This window comes from Schistocerca cancellata, chromosome 6, assembly GCF_023864275.1.
Source record: "Schistocerca cancellata isolate TAMUIC-IGC-003103 chromosome 6, iqSchCanc2.1, whole genome shotgun sequence".
NCBI lineage: Eukaryota > Metazoa > Arthropoda > Insecta > Orthoptera > Acrididae > Schistocerca > Schistocerca cancellata.
In genome coordinates, this window is record NC_064631.1 from 529861427 (window position 1) to 529881485 (window position 20059).

Genomic DNA, 20059 nt, shown 5'->3' on the forward strand with positions numbered 1-20059 from the left:
GTAAGAGTTTTGAAATGATCACAGGGTTCATCTTGCAAAAATCTCTGGATTTAAAATTGCTGTCCTGCTATATAAAAACGAAGACTTTGTTAAATAAAGAGTGTCGTGAAAGTTTATATGAAAGTTTCTTTAATCTATCATAAACTTCAGTTTAACACATGCAGTTAACGTACAGTTAATTCTTCAATACACTAAGTCTATGTAATTACTTTACGGATTAAGTCGGGGCTAACGGCGATTGTTATACGTCTCGATTGAAATAAACGTATATCTCCAACTTACAAATTACTTGAAACTTGTTTTCTAATATCTCTCCAGCGGAAGGTAATGAAAAGTGAAAATGCTACAACGCATACAGTTCTGGAAACAAGTCAGAAATCATTGAAAACAATGTACATTGCCATCTAACTATGCAGTCTGAGCGCCCACATCAGTCTAAATTTTCTGATTCGCATTTTGTAATATCTTTGTCTTCCGTTTTTACTTTCTCTAAAATTGAATACATGACAGGATACACTAATTTTGAGTTAATCCATTTGATGATGAGTGTTTAACATTCATAGAATCAGGAATTGATACAACAATACGGGAAGAAATTGCGTGAGGAATAGATACCTTGAAGTACAAGCAGTTGTAACAAAGTACCCTCTGCTATGAACCATATGGAGGTTTGCTGAGTGTGTATGTAGATGCAGATACTGAGTAATTTATCAACTTTTCCCTCTTACACATCTTAAAAGACACATATTGCTCCTACGTAAATCACGCGAAGAGACGCTGTAGGTGAGTGTTCGAGATTTGAGCTCACACAATGGCTTATCAGAACTCGTTGCCCCCAAGATCCATACGCTACTAGAAAAGCAAATTACCCTTCACCCCCCCCCCTCACATACACACACGTGCGTGCACCACATAAGAAAGAGAGCTTGACAACGCATTGTCTTCCTGTTCTGGTATATGTTTAAAATTTAAAGTCTGTAACTCACTCAGAGGTTACTTTAAAATCAGTTGCTAAATTTGTACCGAACAGGAAGGCAGACAAGAAAGCGATATCCATTCCATCTCCTCTCCCCCCACCCCCTTGCTCCGCTCAGCCATGTTTGTCCATTCACATACTGCCTGGAATGCATTCCAACATTACATGCACACACGCCAGTCCTGCAGGGCAGCCGATATGTCAGATGTTACCAAACCTTTACACTCCCATTCCTATCTCTGTGGGTCAGACAGAGAAGCAAGCGAGTTAATGGTGCACAGTCGTCCAGTTCTGAGCTGTGTTTAAAATTTCTATGGCTAATCGGGAATCAACTGCAAAATTTGTACAGAACAGACAGACAGGCAACAACACCACCATCTAACAAAAAAAAAAAAAAAAAAAAAAAAAAAAAAAAAAAAAAAGTTAAAATGGACGCCTGCAATCTGTTTCGTGCCAGTTCATTCATGAGTAGCTGAGATGGAAAGAAAGTACTACAGAGTGGGATTTATGCATTGCTGAACACTCGTAGAGTACTGAACGTTTTTTGTTGTGCGAATTTTAGAGCTACGATTTCGTAGGAATGACGTTCTCAAACTAGCTTACTGCGGGATTGTGTGTGAGTTCGAGGACAAAACTTTTATTCATAATGCTTCTGAACGGGATTAACCGTGAGCTGGGGCCGGTGGTTCATTGTCCCTGGAGCAGGCGAACGAGTGCATTGCGCACCAGATTAGAAGTCGGCACAGGCCCGAGGCTGACGTACGACAACAAGGAAATGAATGGCTTCTGCAGGGATTGTTGCGTGAAGCACGGCGTGCGGGGAGCGCCATATGCAGCGACGCGGGGGCGCTGCCAACGATCGCAGAGATTCAGCGACCAGGCAGCAGGCAGCGCACAGATGCGGGCCGCAGAGGGGAGATCAACCACAAACAGCCTCCTGGAGGCGACCTTCCTATTTACCCAGCACTCCCTATCCCTGAGTCCTGCTCCACCTAGTGTAAGCAATAAAAAGTAGACCTTCTGATTAGAACTACCTGGAAACTTTGTTAGCGGACAGTAACATGCAGTATGTGCACCCTGAGCTTGACCGCTACCGGAGACACTTTCACAGAGGTGTCTCAATGTCCGCGGAGGAACGACAGTTCATTCGTCCCCAAGACACGAGTCTAAAGCAGGTAGTGACGTCGGAAGCTGGGGTCTGGAGCAGAGTCGACGTCCTGACTCATCTCAAAGGCGTTCCACTGGTTTCAGGTCGGGACTCTGCGCAAACCAGTCCATTTCGTTAATGTTGCTGCCCACAAACCATTGGCTCACAGTTGCTGCTTCCTGACAGTGCGTAATGTCACACTGATACAAGCATCGTCTACGAAATGTTCCACCACTTTCCGCTGCACATAATGCTGTGAAATGTGTTGATATCCTTCTGCACTTAGCGTTTTCTTAAGAGCAATATGGGGATACCTCCCTAAACACGAAAAGCCCTCCAATATCAAACACCCCATCCTCCGCTCTTCATAGAAAGGGTGACTACTCAAGGTTGAAAAAAAAATCCGTAAATATTCCAGATATGGGAAGGCAAATGATGTCATAAGAAGCTTCTGAGAAATCAAGTGTGCGCCGGGGAGGGGGTTTCAGCATCTCACAAAATACTTATATTTCCTCTCAGCTGTAGTTTTACCGTAACTCTTAAACATCGATAATTTATATGGACTAATATCCGAATAATTAACACACCTTCAAACATTAACTGCTTTAAAATTTCTAATTTATAAAATTAAAAGGTTAAAAATCCAGAATTCCCTGAGATTTTACAAAATTCCTGAAATTTCCCTGGTTTTTCCAGATAAAATGTGATTCCCTGAGAATTTCATGTTTTCCAGAAATATCGCCACCCTGACTATTGGCAGAACACGTAACGACGGGTAAGGATATCCAGGCATTCGGCAAACCCAAACGAATCCATCGGGTTGTCACGGGGTGTAGTGTGGTTCATCAGTCTAATCCACTCGTTGCTCTTCACACCTGCTCAGGAGTCGTTTAGCACTCAATACAAAAATTTCTGTCGTATGGGGAGTTACGGGACCACTGTACCCCATTCTATTTAAGTCACTAGGCACACTGGTTGTGCGACCTGGGCTGCTGACAGGACTTTGGAACTCACGAGTGATTCCTCCCGCTAACTGCATGCTATTTCCTACGATCAACCTCCGCACAGTCTGACTGTACCTTTCCATCAGTACGTGAGGTCTTAGAATAGCCGTCCTTGTTGCTGCGCTTTTCCACTTCACAGTCACAGCATCAACAGTCAACCTTGACAGCTTTGTAAGGGTTTAAATTTAATGACTAGGCCGCGAAGTTCTCCGGCTCTGCTTGTGGTAGCTTAATGAAAATGGATGCAGCAGAATACTGCACGCCTTTCTGCATAAGAGTGAAGGTGGTACGATCCAGGTGCTCATCGGATTTCTGCTTAGTGTTAACTAAATCGAAACAGATTATTAAACTGGGAATAAAATAATATTGTCAACAACAAATGAAATGAAAGAAAATATATATTGAGAGGCCTATGCCAGAACTGCCTGAATCCTGAACGGAGGTCGACAATATGTTCGACAACTCACATCACACTCTGCTCGAATCGCCCGCTTGGTTCAAATGGCTCTAAGCACTACGGGAAGCAACATTTGAGGCCATCAGTCCCCTAGACTTAGAACTACTTAAACCTAACTAACCTAAGGACATAACACACATCCTTGCCCGAGGCAGGATTCGAACCTGTGGCCGTAGCAGCAGATCGGTTCCAGACTGAATCGCCTAGATCCGCTCGGCCACAGCGGCCGGCAATCGCCCACTTCCGAGCCAAAAATTACCCTCTGTGAATAGGAAGAGTTACCTCCAAAATATAACACCGTATGTAAGAAGCGATCGAAAATAAGGAAGGTAGACTAATTTCCGTGTCTGACTACCAATTATTGCATATAGTGTTGCAGTGGTAAAATCAGGGCGTTTCAGAATGATTTCTTATAAGTTTGAGGACAGGTTCTATACACCAAAACAAGAAAAACGTCCATTAAATATGGGCTCTAAAATGCATTTCTTAAGAGCTATGAGGAACTTGTTCATCATCGATACTGTGAATCATGTCTCCTCTACTGTAACCTCCTTGCTTTCCATATTTTGGGAGGAGGTAATACGGACCAAAACAAGAAAAGAATGTCCAGTAAACATGGGCTCTAAAGTACACACCTTAAGAGTTACGAGAACATGTTCAGTAGAAGAGATTTGTTTCACAGTAGCTCATAGCTCTTAAAGTATGCATTTTAGAGCACAAGTTTACTGGACATTATTTATTGTTTTGGTGTAAGAAATCTGTCTCCAAATTTTTAAAACGTCGTTCTGAAACACTGGAAAGTAGCTTTCAGTTTCTGAACAAGATCCTGAACGTGGGCTTTCTACGACAGTTTACTGTCTATCTGAACACCTAGAGATTTGGATTGTTCAGACTGACTAATCGTATGGCCATTCTCTGTAATCAGATTGTTAGTTTTAGTTAAATGTTGTGTTAGAAACTGTGAAACGTGAGTCTTACTCTGGGCCGTATGACTGTCTGGTACCAGTCCCAAACAACCTACAGAGCACCAAAGCGACCAGTGTGATCTGTAAGGTATTGATTAATAATTTGTTTGGCGATCTTATCTCCTGAAGAGTCCGCCTGCAGAGCTGAGTGCTAACGTGCTTGCTTATCATGGAGCGGTCTCGGGTTCGATTCCCGACCGGGTTGGAGATTTTCTCCGCTCGTGGACTGGGTGTTGCGCTGTCCTCATCATAATTCCCCATCACCGAGGCGCAAGCTGCACAGTGTAGCGTCACCTGAAATAAGACGTGCAACCCGGCGGCCGAACCTCCCCAGATGCGACCTCCCGGTCGTCAATGCTACACGATCATTTCATCACTTAATCTTCTGAAGAACCTGATCATTGGACAGCATACATAGGCCTTTACCGTGGCACGATGGCAGCGCTCGGGGTACCTGAGCTCCGAATTGTTCCTGTCCATCACGTTCCAGTTGTAGGTGTTTTGGAGTGATAATGAACTTCGCCCTCGGGACCATGTGTCCGCAAGCAGTTTACTTATGTGAGGGTATCAGCTCTTTGCCCTCCTGAGAGGTGCTAGTGTCCGGAATGGGCAGCGGCAGCAGTGCCATTCCAGCTCGTGAAGTCACTACACGAGGCGCCGTTCTGGTCCGGCACCGCACGGCGCCGCACTGACACGGAAAAGCCATCGGCCGCCCCGCCGGGATCGTCGTGGCCGCCTGCCGCCCCCGACAGACGCCCCCAACTGCCACCCCCGCACACTCCTCGACACGACGCCCGCGCCCCCACTCTCTCCCACGTGCTGTCCTGGCCTCGTCAGCTGCCAGTCTTCCCCACAGGGCTGGATCCATCGACCTTTACCACCTTGATGCCCGGCGAAAAGGAGCAATGCGATTAGGACGAAACTTGCTCGACTGGAAGAGAAGTGGTGGTTCGTGCACGCCTAGATATTGAATTTCAGCAGAATACGGGTCAGATTTGTTTTATTTTTATTTTTTTAATGCTTATAGACAACTCGGTGTACCTTATTGATCGGCTTCGTCACTGTACAGCGTAAAACTTCCAAAATACGGTAGTAATCAAACCATTATAAAACTCACATTTCATTGACACGAACACTGAGGTGACAAAAGTCATGAGATAGTGGAAGTAACGCATAAACAGGGTATAAAAGGGTAGTGAATTGGCGGAACTTTCAGTTGTACTCAGGTGATTTATGTGAAAAGGTTTCCAGCGTGATTATGGCAGCTCGGCCGGAATTAATGTATTTGAACGCAGACTAGTTGTAGGAGCTAGACGCATGGGACTTTCCATTTCGTAAATCATTAGGAAATTCAATATTGCGAGACCCACAGCGTAGTGAGTATGCCGAGAATACCAGATTTTAGTAGTCACCTCTCACCACAGACGATGCAGTGGTCGAGGGCGTTCACTTAACGACCGAGAACAGCGGTGTTTTCGTAGAGTCGTCAGTGCTAACAGACAAGCACCACTGCTTGTATGAACGCAGAAATAAATGTGAAGTGTACGATGAACTTATCCGTTACGTCAGTATGGCGAAATTTGGCTTTTACAGGTCATGCTAGCATCACATCGCCTGCAGCGCATCTCCTGGGCTTGTGACAATATCAGTTGGATCCTAGAAGACTGGAAAACCTTAGCCTGTTTCAGATAATTCCCTGATGACAAGAGCTGATGGTAGAGTTAAAGTGTGGCTCAGACCCCATCAAGCCATGGACCCAAGTTGTTAGCAAAGCACTGTGTCAGCTGGTAGTGGCTCCATAATAGTGTGGACTGTGTTAAAATGGAATGGAGTAGGTCCTCTGCTCCAACTGAACCAATCATGGTCTGCAAATGGCTATGTTCGGCTACTTAGAGACCATTTGCAGCCGTTCATGGACTTCATATTCCCAAACAGCGACGGAATTTTTATGGGTGACAGTAAGCAATGTCACCAGGGCACAATTGTTGGCGATTGGTTTGAAGAACATTCTGGATCTTTCGAGTGAATGCTTTGGGCACCCATAAAGCGCGACGTGAATCCCATCGAACATTTATGGGACATAATGTAGAGGTCAGTTCGTGCACAAAATTCTGGACTGGCAACACTTTCGCAGTTATGGACGATATAGAGACAGCACGGCTCAGTAGTTCTGCAGGGCATGTTGAGTCTATGCCAAGACTGGTTGCTGCACTACACCGGACAGGAGGTGGTCCGACGCGGTATTAGGAGGTATTCATGATATTTGTCACTTCACTGTAAGGCGTATTAAAAAAAGGAAAGTATAACAGGACGTAAAATGAAAACCGCTGAAGGAACCCTAGTATCATTGCCTGCAGAAGAAGCGAACTGTCTGCAAGAGCTTTGAGTCCCCAAATTCTCTGCTAGAGGGACATTGGCACACGCCCACGTGACGTCAGAGACAGTTCGCACACGCTTCGACAGTCCACTGCACTCTATAGTGCTGAACGTCGTGAAATGGAGGCTTCAAAGGTAGTACAAAAGGACGTAGAGCGTTTTCTGGCAGCGGAAGGAGTGCAGGAAACAGAAATTCTTTGAGGAATGGAACAAGTGTGCGGAGAACACTGCATGTCCTTTGCAACGGTCAAGGCGTGGTATGAGCGAGTCAGGGAAGGGCGGAAGTCGTTGGTTAGTTGTGCATTGTCTGAAACAACCACCCAACTTTACTGATCCCATTTCCTGAGGATGTGTGATCTCAGTGCTCATGACTGGCGAGCTACGGTAGCAAGCATTACCGCAGAGGTCGGATTGTGCTTTCGAAATGTTCACACCGTCATCAAGAACAAATTATAATTTCGCAAAGTGTGTCCACCTATGTATGCCTCACAGGTTTCAACCAGCACAGGAAGTGTGTCGAATGGGACTCTCGTGAGCAGCTGCAGTGCTATACCAATCCTCCCCTGTCTGTCCACATCCTCCTCCCCCTTTCTTCTTTGTCTGTCTCCTCCTGCCCCCCTGTCCCCACACATCCTTCTCCCCACCTCACTGTATTAATCTCCTCCTATCGAACTCCTACTCCCCCTCTCTCTACTCCCACTTGACCACTTTCTCTGTCCATACCCTCCAGCCAATCCTCCCTGCCTATAAACTCATGTCCCCTTCCCTAACTATTCATCCTTTCCTGTCACACTCCTCTGTCTGTTCATCATCTCCTCTATCCATCTCAATCTTCTCCCAACCATAACCATCTCCATGTGTAGCCCCTGGACAACAGGACGACACAGCATGGAGATCGTACTGGCACAACATGCCTTTTGTAGAGGGCAGACTACACATTGGGGCCTTGAAAACAATTTTCTTGCCCCTGATGCGTAGGAGGCCCTACAAAGCCCACTGATAAGCCAGGCCTGTGCACCTTAACACAATACACCTGCCGTACTGGACAGCCTACACTCAAAAGCCATTTTTTGCCACTGACATGTAGGCTGCCCTGCAAAGCAGATCTACAAGGCAGGCCAGTACTGTTGCCACACAAAATGCCTGTCATGAAGGGTAGTCCAAGCAGCAGGGGTTAAAAAAACACACATTTGCCCATATTTCCACAACTATTGGAGCTAGGAGCTTATGAAACCCACAGTGCTGATACTCCTAAAGTTTGCTCTTTATGTGCCAGGTTTTGTGGAAATCTGTCTTAGGGATAGGAGGAGATCCCAGACATACATATACGCATACACTGTTACAGTTTTCGACGAGGGTTGGAACTTCAATAGTGGCATCTAATTATTTACAGCTCGTACGAAATAGATACGTGTTTCAAAGTTTTACTGACCTTCAAAGTAGTCACCAGCGTTGTGTATAGCCCGTTTCCAGTGGTGTGGAAGTCGTAGGATACTCTTAGCAGTGCCAGTTGTATTGACAGTTCGAGTGGTGCAGTCTATTGGCCGACGAATTTGTAGCAGTTCTGAATCAAATGCCGTGAAGTGTTTCCTTCGGTTTAGAAATCGAGTTGAACTCCCGAGGGCTTAAGTCAGGGGAGTGCAGTAGGTGGTATAGCACTTAGCAGCCCCATCAGTCAATCAAATCAGTAACAGCTTGCACTGTAAGTGCTTCAGCATTGTCCTGCAAAATGATGGTCAGGTCCTGCGGAAAGTGTTATCACTTCTGTCTCTAAGCTGGTCGTAAGTTGTGTTCCAAAAATGAACAGCATAGAGACAGAAGTGATGACACTTTCCGCAGGACCTGACCATCGTTTTGCAGGACAATGCTCAAGCACTTACAGTGCAATCTGTTACTGATTTGTTTGACTGATGGGGTTGCTAAGTGCTATACCACCTTCTGCACTCCCCTGACTTAAGCCCTCGGAAGTTCAACTTGATTTCTAAACTGAAGGAAACACTTCACGGCATTCGCTTCAGAACTGCTACAAATTAGTCGGCCAATAGACCGCGCCGCGCGAATTGTCAACACAACTGGCACTGCTAAGAGTATCCTACTACTTCCACATCGCTGGCAACGCGTTATACACAATGCTGGTGACTGCTCAGAAGGTCAGTAAGACTTTGAAACACATGTGTATTTTGTACGAGCTGCAAATAAATATTTGCCACTATTAAAGCTCCAACCCTCGTATACAACATAAAGCACACATTCCATTGTTTTCTTAACAAACGTGGGTTGTGTTTGCTGTGCCTCTTAGACCACTGTTCTGCATCTCCACCACATTCACATAATTCTGATGGGGATTGCATTCCTTGGAATGTAAAACTGCGTGGCAGTCTGGGTATTTGCTGCAGTGAAAGTGAAACTGTTTTTCTCCAAAATTACTAAGAACAGGAATTTTTACCACTTATTGCTGTGCTCCTGACACTCAGTAACAGTTTAAAAATTCATCGTCTTTACCTAAGTTTGAAATTAATATTTTAGTAGGAAATAATAAAACTTATGTAACTAGACTGATACAACTGTTATTAAAGGTTTTTTGTGTTTAAGCATCTTTGAGCAGCCATCAGTGGGCCTCTTTAGTCATTTGTTATTTTGTAGAGTATCAGGCTCTGTAACACCTTCTTCACGTTATTGTACAGAATGCCATAGTTATTTTCGTATCACCTGTCCTCGTTTTCATTCTCGTCTGAACTTCCCGGAGCACAATGTTCATGTTACTGTTATTGTGTGCAAACAAGACGTTCATATTGCTGCTGTATTGTAAAGTTCAGAAAGGTAATTTGCGGATGTAGTTCTTCAAACAACAGGTGAGCACGCAAATGAGGACAGATGCTACAACAGTAGGCCTGGTCAGCTGTACAATAATGTGAAGGAGATTCTAGAAAAAGAGAAGTACCCACTGATGATGGCAACAAAGGCGCTGAAATATGTTTGGACACTAAAAAGAAAAGTTGTTTGTGTAATGGGGAGACCTGAATTCCAACAATTATATGAAACTGCACTATGTTCTTTTGTATACATGATGCGAAATCCTGTTCTATTATGCACTTGCAACATATAGACATGGTTGTCCTCTTGATGTGAATAAATATGCATTGACGGAATTCGTAACGCGTTCTTACTTCAGAATGGGCCAGCAGCCGAAATCACAGTAGCTGATAGAAAAAAAATTAATAGTAAGAAATAAAAGGAAACGTTATCATTTTTATAATACTAAAATACTGTGGGCACAAGTAATCAAAAAATAATCGACTGAAATTCACGTTTTTCGTCCTTTGCCTGAATGTAATGAAAAGACAAGATCGATTTTCTTCCCTATCACTTCTACTTCGAATTCTACTTGCACTAAAGTAGTCGACGGTACGTTATCTTCCTTCACTTTTTTACAGGTGGTGATTTTATATGACCCGTCAAACCTAAGTCACATGAATTCTCGTCATCTTCGACTTACTTAATGTTACATTAAATATGAATGCATCTGTGTTAACGGTATCCATGTGAAGGAAGTAATGGTTGCCTCACTTGTATAGCAGCAAACTAAAACTACTAATGTTCGACACATTTTCAACGGGAATGTATTTTGAGAGGAAATTTCTCTTGTATGCGATGCAACTGGCAAGTGGAGTGCTATTTATCATACAGACTCACTCACAGTGAATTAGCTTAAGAGCTTTCTTTTGAAGATTTACTTTCGCCCCTATTTTTGCAGCAGATGGAGGTGGTATTTTCTGGAAAATGTAGTCGTTAGCTCTATCCGTTTCTTCTCTTTCCAAAACGTAAGAGAAATACAGTTCGGTTAACTTTACCTTTAGTCTCTAGAACAGTGTGCCTTAGAATACGGCATCACAAAACCCGAGACATTATTCGAATATCCTCGGTGTTTATCAGTTAAGCAATAACATCTAACTTCAGTGTTTTTCTGTCTGTTGCAGGAACATCGTCTACAATATCAGCCTTCGAGACCTCACAGAATTCACCGAGCAGGTGCGTACTCACTGGTTTCACAAGACATTCTGTCCGAGAAGCCTTTTATACTTCGGAAAATCTGTTTATTACGGTACTGGACCTCAGTCGGTAAAAACGAAACCCGTATATGATCACTTTCTTGTTGCCCCGTTAAGACTCCTTTTTCCAGGGAAGGGTAAAGGCATCACATTTAAATTTATGGCAAATACTAAGGTATAGGGTCCCTTGGCGGTGTAAAAAGTTTAAAATTTTAAGTCAATCCAATCAAAAGATACAGCCATTTATGTTACATAATTTCGTACACACAAACTCACCCATCAAAACTTACAGAACTATGCATATCCATAATGAACTTTTCACAGAACGAGAGTTCTATTTGCACTCATCCGATTCTTATTACATCTTTTGGTAGCAGGTAACGTCGTCTACTGGATGTTTAATTGAGGATGTAATGCGTCAATTGGAAATTTAGGATCGCTTTGCGCTGTTAGCTGGATGTTTACAACGTGTGGAACTTGACCGCGTCATTAATATCCATCCGCGTCGAGTAGAGACAGCTTGAACGCGAGGTATTACACTCGTGGGGAAACGCCGATAAATAGGCTTGTAAAGTGCAAGCTGACGTAAATACGCAGTCAGTACAGACGTAGCAGGAAACGTTAACTAACGCGACTAAAGAAAACGAATAGTTACTCGTGACAAGTAGGTAACATTGCCGGCCGGTGTGACGTAAATACGCAGTCAGTACAGACGTAGCAGGAAACGTTAACTAACGCGACTAAAGAAAACGAATAGTTACTCGTGACAAGTAGGTAACATTGCCGGCCGGTGTGGCCGTGCGGTCTAGGCGCTTCAGTCCGGAACCGCGTGACCGCTCCGGTCGCAGGTTCGAAACCTGCCTCGGGCATGGATGTGTGTGATGTCCTTAGGTTAGTTAGGTTTAAGTAGTTCTAAGTTCTAGGGGACTGATGACCACAGATGTTAAGTCCCATAGTGCTCAGAGCCATTTGAACCAAGTAGGTAACATTCGATTTGTTATTTTACGGCATTTCAATAGTATCTCACCAGGCCAATGATGTAGATCATGAGAAAATTTCTCTTATTCAGACTGTTTCAGGTAACCTAGTTCCTCCTATTTCTGGTAATTAGTCTCCAGTCAACAAAATCGAACAGCACAGCATTGTGATTGTCCCTACCAACAGTTCATTCAAAACAGAGTTATAAATTAAAAGATTAGTTTTTGTCAGGAGGTAACTGATAATGCGAAGTGTATGGAAAGCGTCACAGAATTCTGAAAACATCCGGTGTTGAAATTTTTCTGTATTTTCAAGTAACAGAGAAAGCAGGTGGGAAAGGGAACTGTATGAAAAAAAATATTAGAACGGGACTACAAGAGTTTTAAAGTGACCCACAGATATTGCACGAGCCACCACAACCAGGTGTCTGTATAACTTAAACATGTTGTTGGGGCGATCTCTGTTTATATATATTGTGAAAACTCTCGATTTGAAGGTCTTCATTCCAATTCGTAGTTTCAACAGAATCGTGCTGTCATCTTCATATTGGCATTACACATTGCGTATACGTTCACATACATGTATCGTTGACATTTTGGGTACAAAGTGTAAATACATCAAAAATCTCCACATGATTTGTCATTCATAAAACAGAATGCTCCCAGATGGGTCACAAATGAATAAAAGGTAAAAGTACAACATTTATTACACCAAAACTACATGCCATGTCGACGACCTCACGTTTTCTATACGCAAATTGTAACGCCAGTCTGAAAATGACAGCACTATTCTGCCGAAACTAGCAATTGGAGTAAAGGCCTTGTCTTTCAGGGCTGTCTGTGTTGAAGTTCTCTTCCGCCCATGAAATGACACTGTTACACACTGCATTTGTTTTCAACTGGCGATTGTAACTTTCATCACATCCCGATATAATTGAGTGGAGGATGAATTTCAGCAGCAAAACTCTATCGTTTCGTAAAGGATTCTTGTCACTTCTATAAAGATGTTCATAGCTTCCTGTTAAATTTAGTTCACGGCGGACAGTTTGTATGAAAGAAACTTGCGAGTTCGTACTTGAGGTGCTTTTTCAGGATTCAGAGAGTGTTAAAACTGGAGTATATGATGATTTAATGTACTGCTATTGCAACTTAACGTAATGTTCCATATACTTACGACAGTTAGGAGAAAAATTCACAGTTCGGTAATGGCAAAGTGTGGTTTTATAGATAACAAACGCACTTTTTTCACGTAATCTCTTTTTGAGTCAATGCACTGTGTCCAACTATTTTTTCAGTGAGTAGATTCAATCTTTGAGTTAACATTCTGCGAGATCTGAAAAAAAAAATTACGATTGCCACAACGTGTTCAAACAATGTAAAATATTTTCCAGACACAAACATTGTACACCTAGTGTGCTTAGATCCGGTGAACATAGTAGCTGGCCTTCCTATCGTCAAAGGACCTTTTGTAGTAGTATTTAGATTGTTTGATATGAAATACTGTATAATTTTTGTACGTTGCTGTTTCATTTTCTTAAGAGGTAATCAAGAAACGTAATTCATATTTTACCATAGGATGCTCTAGCCGAAAACATTCCACAGGTGAAATCGACACAGGTGAAACAAATCAGGACGACCTTTTTGAAACGTTAAAGCTTCTGAGGAGTACTTTTGATGAACTTTCGACAGTTGCGGTTATCACCATCCACAAAACTTTTATAGATAATTGTTAGTGCAAACAGTACTGTACTCTTTCTCATGTTACGTCTTCGGCTCAGCTATGTAATAAGTCTTTAATCGCCTGCCGTCGAATATCAAATTACTTTCTCGATATTAGGGTGTATAGCTGCAAGTTTGAGACGTCCTTCATGCGTGTTATTTTGACCAAAAGCACGCCCATGTCTGGTTTCAGCCACCCATTTCTTAACCGTCGATAATTAAAGAGCACACTGCTTATGAACTGTCTTTAACTTTGAATGAATTTGAGCTGGGTTTAAACCGTGCAAAACAAATAAAATTATAATGGAATGATTTCCAATCCACCCAACTGAAGCTGCAATACAACTACTTTGAAATGCTGTGCAAAAGAAACAGTTCTTGATATCTAGTAGCTATTACACTAATCTTACTTACCAACATTTACTAAAGAAACGGAGAGAGCGTTAATATCAACGCCATCTTTATGGCAGCATTGTCAATGCTGTATATTTCTATGACAACAGTGTCAAAAACTGTCTTAAACCTTTAGGTGAATGTTACCTCTACTGCATCGTAATACAATAAACGAGTAGTATGATATATGTACTCTCTTTCCTGTGATGTGATTTCGCAACAATACGTTCTAATAAAGCTGAAGTTTTTTTGAGCGCTATCAAGTGTTTCTAGATTATATAAAAAGTGTGTGTCTTTCTTATTACTTCAAAATCATCTGAAAATCTTAAAAAATTAAAAGGTTTTAAAATTTCATTAGATCACGTTGCTTCTTTTGTTATCTGTACCTTGTAGTCCATTTACACAGTTTGTACCACTACTATTACTTCCCCAACAGCTAGGTTACAAGCTAATGGCTGGACGAAATAAGTAATGGTAGTGGAAAAAACAGAGGCAAGAACAGCTATGAATCTGATACTGAAGCAAACGTTCTCATCCAGGTCGTAACTGGTAAGAGACAATACAATGAGTGCTTTGTGTACTATACCCTGTATTTAGGAGGTCATTTTAGCACCATTCTAGTGGAAAAAACAAGGGTTAGTTATCGTTAAGAGCCCGTACGTAAGGACTTTCTTTGCGGAGTTCATTGCGCATGTCTCTTCTACTCACGTAAAAGATGAAAAACAAATAATACAGCAACCAAATTTGCCGTAAAACCAGATCTTTCTGCCTACCTTGATCCCTCTCAATATTCTCCCCTTGTCCCTCCCCCCGCTCTCTCTCTCTCTCTCTCTCTCTCTCTCTCTCTCTCTCCCTCTCCCTCTCTCCCTCCCCCCGACCCATCTCCCGCCATTCCGACTGCTGCTTCACCCGAAGCAAATATCAAACTGTGTGGGGCTATATTCCTGAGCGGCGGAGCATATTGCATTGCAGCTAAACACGTCGATCCCCCGGCATCCCTCTCCTACAGTCGAAAACAAACATTTGTTCCATGTGCTTTAAGGAAACCAAAGGCCTCAGCGGTTTCGGCTATCGTTCTCTCTCTGTGTACTTCACAAAACAAGTGGTCTCTAAGCCGTATTGGAAGGCTGGCAGAATATAGGGCTTACGTGTTCGCTGGTCCGTGGCTTTGTCCACAAATGCTGTGTCCGGCTCAGAAACGTATTGGCCCTTAAAATACATCGATTATCGTTCTAGAAAGATACATCCTTACAAACCTAGCGTTCAGTTGTCCAGAATAATACATACCGGCCAACACTGAACTGGTCACAGATATATACTTTTCTTGATAATATATACTGCACTGGAGGAAGTTAATAATAGCAAGTGGCAAAGTGTTAATGAGACTGTTGCTGCTTAGAAAGAGGCAGCAGCGGTCTATTACTAACAGTCTGCTACTTACCGATTATCCGCTTCCTTCAAGGTAGTAGTAACCTGCTACAGCTGAATGGAAAGTGTCAAATGAACTGGGAATTAAATATCTAAAGAATCTCGCAAACATTGTGCAACAGCAGTTCAAAAATTATATACTGTCAGTACAACGCTACGTGCAGAAAGTATTATGTCTGTTCTGAGCAGTAGTGGCTTCGGTTCAAAAACCTAAGAATTAAATTGTGAATTTAATTCAGCCGAAATCATTGGAGCGTTACAATGTATATAGCGCCGTTATTCGTGTTTAATGGATTGAAGATCTATTGGAAATCAGTGGCAAAATATGTAAGACCTTCTTTCGCATATCACTGAAATCGCCAGTACTGACAGGTAGAACTGAATTTATACCACCACTGGTCGCGTCAGTTCTTCCGTTAATCTACATAAAGCAATGATATTCATAGAGCACCCTACTGTGTCACGCCTTGGCAGTACATATGACATATATCTTCTTAAAATTTGAATAATTCTTGTTTTTTTATTTCAATTTCTAACGTATTTTTAGCTTATTATCACTCCCCTTGTAACTGCTGAAAACAGTAATTTCTGTTTGTAATATGGAATATGTTTTGTAATCTACATAAAAAGCTGTAAAATGAACGACCTTTTACAAAATGTAAGGCAATAGGTCTCTAAATGAGCAATAAATAAAATAAAATCATATGACAGAAGTAGTTAAGGTAGACACAGGAACTTGTTATGGATTCCAAGACTGAAGACATTTAGTCAGAATGAAAGTGACCTAGCAAGGCCGGCCGAAGTGGCCGAGCGGTTCTAGGCGCTACAGTCTGGAACCGCGCGACCGCTACGGTCGCAGGTTCGAATCCTGCCCCGGGCATGGATGTGTGTCATGTCCTTAGGTTAGTTAGGTTCAAGTAGTTCTTTGTTCTAGGGGACTGATGACCTCAGCAGTTAAGTCCCATAGTGCTCAGAGCCAAAGTGAGCTAGCAAGCAGAAGGAAAACAGTAACATGGGACACTCAGGCTTGCGTGTCTGGCACACTGAGCGCAGGTCATAGAAGTTCGTGGTCCTCAATCTGTGACAGTAAAAGTACCAATGAGGAATTCATATCCGGGTCGTCATTGTTTAAGCCTGTAGCGCTGTCTGTTGAACCGTTACAACGCACGCTGTCTCTCTAGAGAATATTTTAATACCGAGCCGAGGGATAGCAACAGAGCGAGACTAAAGGTCATGCGAGAGCGTGAGAACTGTGCAGGAGGAGGAAGACCTCACTCGGGGCCCGCAAAACGCCGACTCGTTGCAACCAACTCGTAAATTATGCTGGCAGTGCGACAGAAGAATAGCGCTAATTCATCACGGTGTCATTCCGCGGCGCATTCGTCACAGCCGAAGCAGAACAGCGTTATTAATCGCAACCCGGTTCCTTAAAACTGCTGCGTGCGAACCCCCTTGCATGATGTAGTGCGCGGGTAGGCCCATCCATTACAGTTCAAGCCGAACGCCGCTTTCTCTTGCAGAGAGTTCTGAACCTGTCCCTATTTGGAGGCGGTTTCTGCTCCGTTACATGTCCTAAGCGGGGAAAACCGAGTCTTACGACTCATAATAGGCCATTACTTACGCTTGTAGGTCACGCCTCCAATAAAAACTTCTTTGGCACCAAAACAGTGCAAGGAAAATTAAACGTACAGGGTGATTATAACCAAACTTTCGCTACTTAAGAGGACTCCTACGAGAAACATGTGATCGTAGGGCACTGAAACTGTGTTGCAGCATTTATAGGGACATGCGAATGGGAAGTAACTAACAGACCGTTCAAAGAACCACATTGTAATTTCCAAATGAGAGAATTCAAATGTGGCTATATTGGTGATTACAAAGTTTGGAAATATCGGACAATGATTCAGTTTTCTACATATGTACCGGGTGATCAAAAAGTCAGTATAAATTTGAAAACTTAATAAACCACGGAATATTGTAGATAGAGAGGTAAAAATTGACACACATGCTTGGAATGGTTCAAATGGCTCTGAGCACTATGCGACTTAACTTCTGAGGTCACCAGTCGCCTAGAACTTAGAACTAATTAAATCTAATTAACCTAAGGACTTCACACACATCCATGCCCGAGGCAGGATTCGAACCTGCGACCGTAGCGGTCGCTCGGCTCCAGACTGTAGCGCCTAGAACCGCACGGCCACTCCGGGCGCCTGCTTGGAATGACATGGGGTTTTATTAGAACGAAAAAAAAAAAAACACAAAGTTCACAAAATGTCCGACAGATGCGCGTCGTTTGGTGATGATCGTGTGCTCAGCCGCCACTTTCGTCCCCAGACCTCAGTCCTTGCGATTATTGGCTTTGGGGTTACCTGAAGTCGCAAGTGTATCGTGATCGACCGACATCTCTAGGGATGCTGAAAGACAACATCCGACGCCAATGCCTCACCATAACTCCAGACATGCTCTACGATGCTGTTCACAACATTATTCCTCGACTACAGCTATTGTTGAGGAATGATGGTGGACATATTGAGCATTTCCTGTAAAGAACATCATCTTTGCTTTGTCTTACTTTGTTATGCTTATTATTGTTATTCTGATCAGATGAAGCGCTATCTGTCGGACATTTTTGAACTTTTGTATTTTTTTTTTTTGTTCTAATAAAACCCCATGTCATTCCAGGCACGTGTGTCAATTTGTACCTCTCTCTCTACATTATTCCGTGATTTATTCAATTTTCAAATTTATACTGACTTTTTGATCATCTGGTATTACGGAATAACCAAGTGATGTCACAGGTAATATGAGCTGGAGCTGCATCGTGTATCAAAGCAACTGAGTTCAAGGCACCTCCCTCCCGTAAAGGAGAGATCACGTGTTGGTGACGCAGATGACAGTAAGGCAAGCCGTTCACGCTGCATGTCCTTGGTCCGTGAGGTCCGAGTTCGTCAAAGAAAAAGGGACAAATCATGGACGGTGTAGAAAAGACACGCCACACGGTGACTTGTTCATTATTCAAGGAAACTTCATGAACATTCTTTGGCGGTGACGATCACAGAGTCCGACAATTCTGAGTGTTCATTGCCCCAGCGAGCGTAAAGTGTGCATCATCACTCCACAAAATGTTCCAGGGCCACTTGTCATCAACTTCAACCCTTACAAGAAACATGAGCAAAGTCTACTCGAAAGCCACGTTGCAAATGGTGGTGAGTAGTGTGAAGTTTGTACGGACACCTTTTCACAGTTGTTGGCGGCAGTTTTCGAACGGTGGACCATAGACGTTCAGCTGTTGTGACACGACTGGTTCACTGCTAGAAAATCGCAAACTGCGTCCAGCATTCTCAGCCATGGCAGCACTAACTTCTTACAACTTGTGGTGCAAATGGCCGTCGGCCTCTCCTAGGAGCGAACCGAATTATTGGCCGACCTTTTGGAACTGCGTACATTTACATTATAGGATTAATCTCCAATTTACAACTAAGTGCCTGGCAGAGGGTTCATCTAACAACCTTCAACTATTTTTCTACCGTTTCACTCTCGAACTGAGCACGGTAAAAACGAACACAAAAATGTTACCGACAACCTCTGATGTATCTTATTATATCGTGATTGTCGTGTCTCCCAACATAGGTGGGTACCAACAAAATTTTTCGCTCTCTCAGGAGAAAGTTGGTTACTGAAATTTCACGAGAACACCTGCCGCAACTTAAAACGACTTTTTTTTTTAACGATTGCCACCCCAATGCGCATATTCTATCTGTGGTAACACAAAACGAGATTCCCTTCTTGCAGTTTTCCGGTGTCCTCCGTCAATAGTAACTAATGAGGATCCCACACCCCACAGCAGTATTCCTGAAGAGCGCGTACAATCGTAATGTGAGCAGTCTCTTCAGTAGACCTGCTGCATTTTGCATGTTTCCTGCCAATAAATAGCAGTCTTTGGTTTGATTTCCCCATAACTTTATCTATGTTTTCCAGTTTGAGTTATCTGTAATGGTAATCTCTAGGTATTTAGCTCAATTGATAGCATTCAGATTTTTGTGCTTTACTGTGTAACCGAAATTTCGCAGATTCCTTTTACTACTCATGTGGATGACTTCACGCCTTTCATTATTTAGATTCAATTACCACTTTTCGCTCCATACAGATATAACCACGTGGATAACCTGATTTTAACCACCTCGCGTGGACATTAAAATTTCTTTCTTGCAATGGTTCAAATGGCTCTGAGCACTATGCGACTCAACTTCTGAGGTCATCAGTCGCCTAGAACTTAGAACTAATTAAACCTAACTAACCTAAGGACATCACACATATCCATGCCCAAGGCAGGGTTCGAACCTGCGACCGTAGCGGTCACGCGGTTGCAGACTGAAGCGCCTTTAACCGCACGGCCACACCGGCCGGCTTTCTTTCAATGGTTTATTCGTCGTTTCTCTTCCGCATGTCCTTACAAATGTTCCCACAAAGTTAATTATCGTACGATCACTCTTTTTTCATGCACTACTTTCATCAAGTAGCGAAATCTAAATTATAACAACCCCGAGCGTAGCTGTTCCCTCTCTTTT

General features: G+C 43.0%; 1 protein-coding gene across 1 annotated transcript in view; it reads left to right on the forward strand.

The window, feature by feature from the left end:
- Positions 1-20059, forward strand: part of LOC126088411 (semaphorin-1A) — a 355740-nt gene that overhangs the window by 83807 nt on the left and 251874 nt on the right. The window contains exon 4 of the mRNA XM_049906551.1: positions 10903-10954. Coding sequence (XP_049762508.1) covers positions 10903-10954 — 52 coding nt within the window. The remainder of the gene's footprint in view (positions 1-10902; positions 10955-20059) is intronic.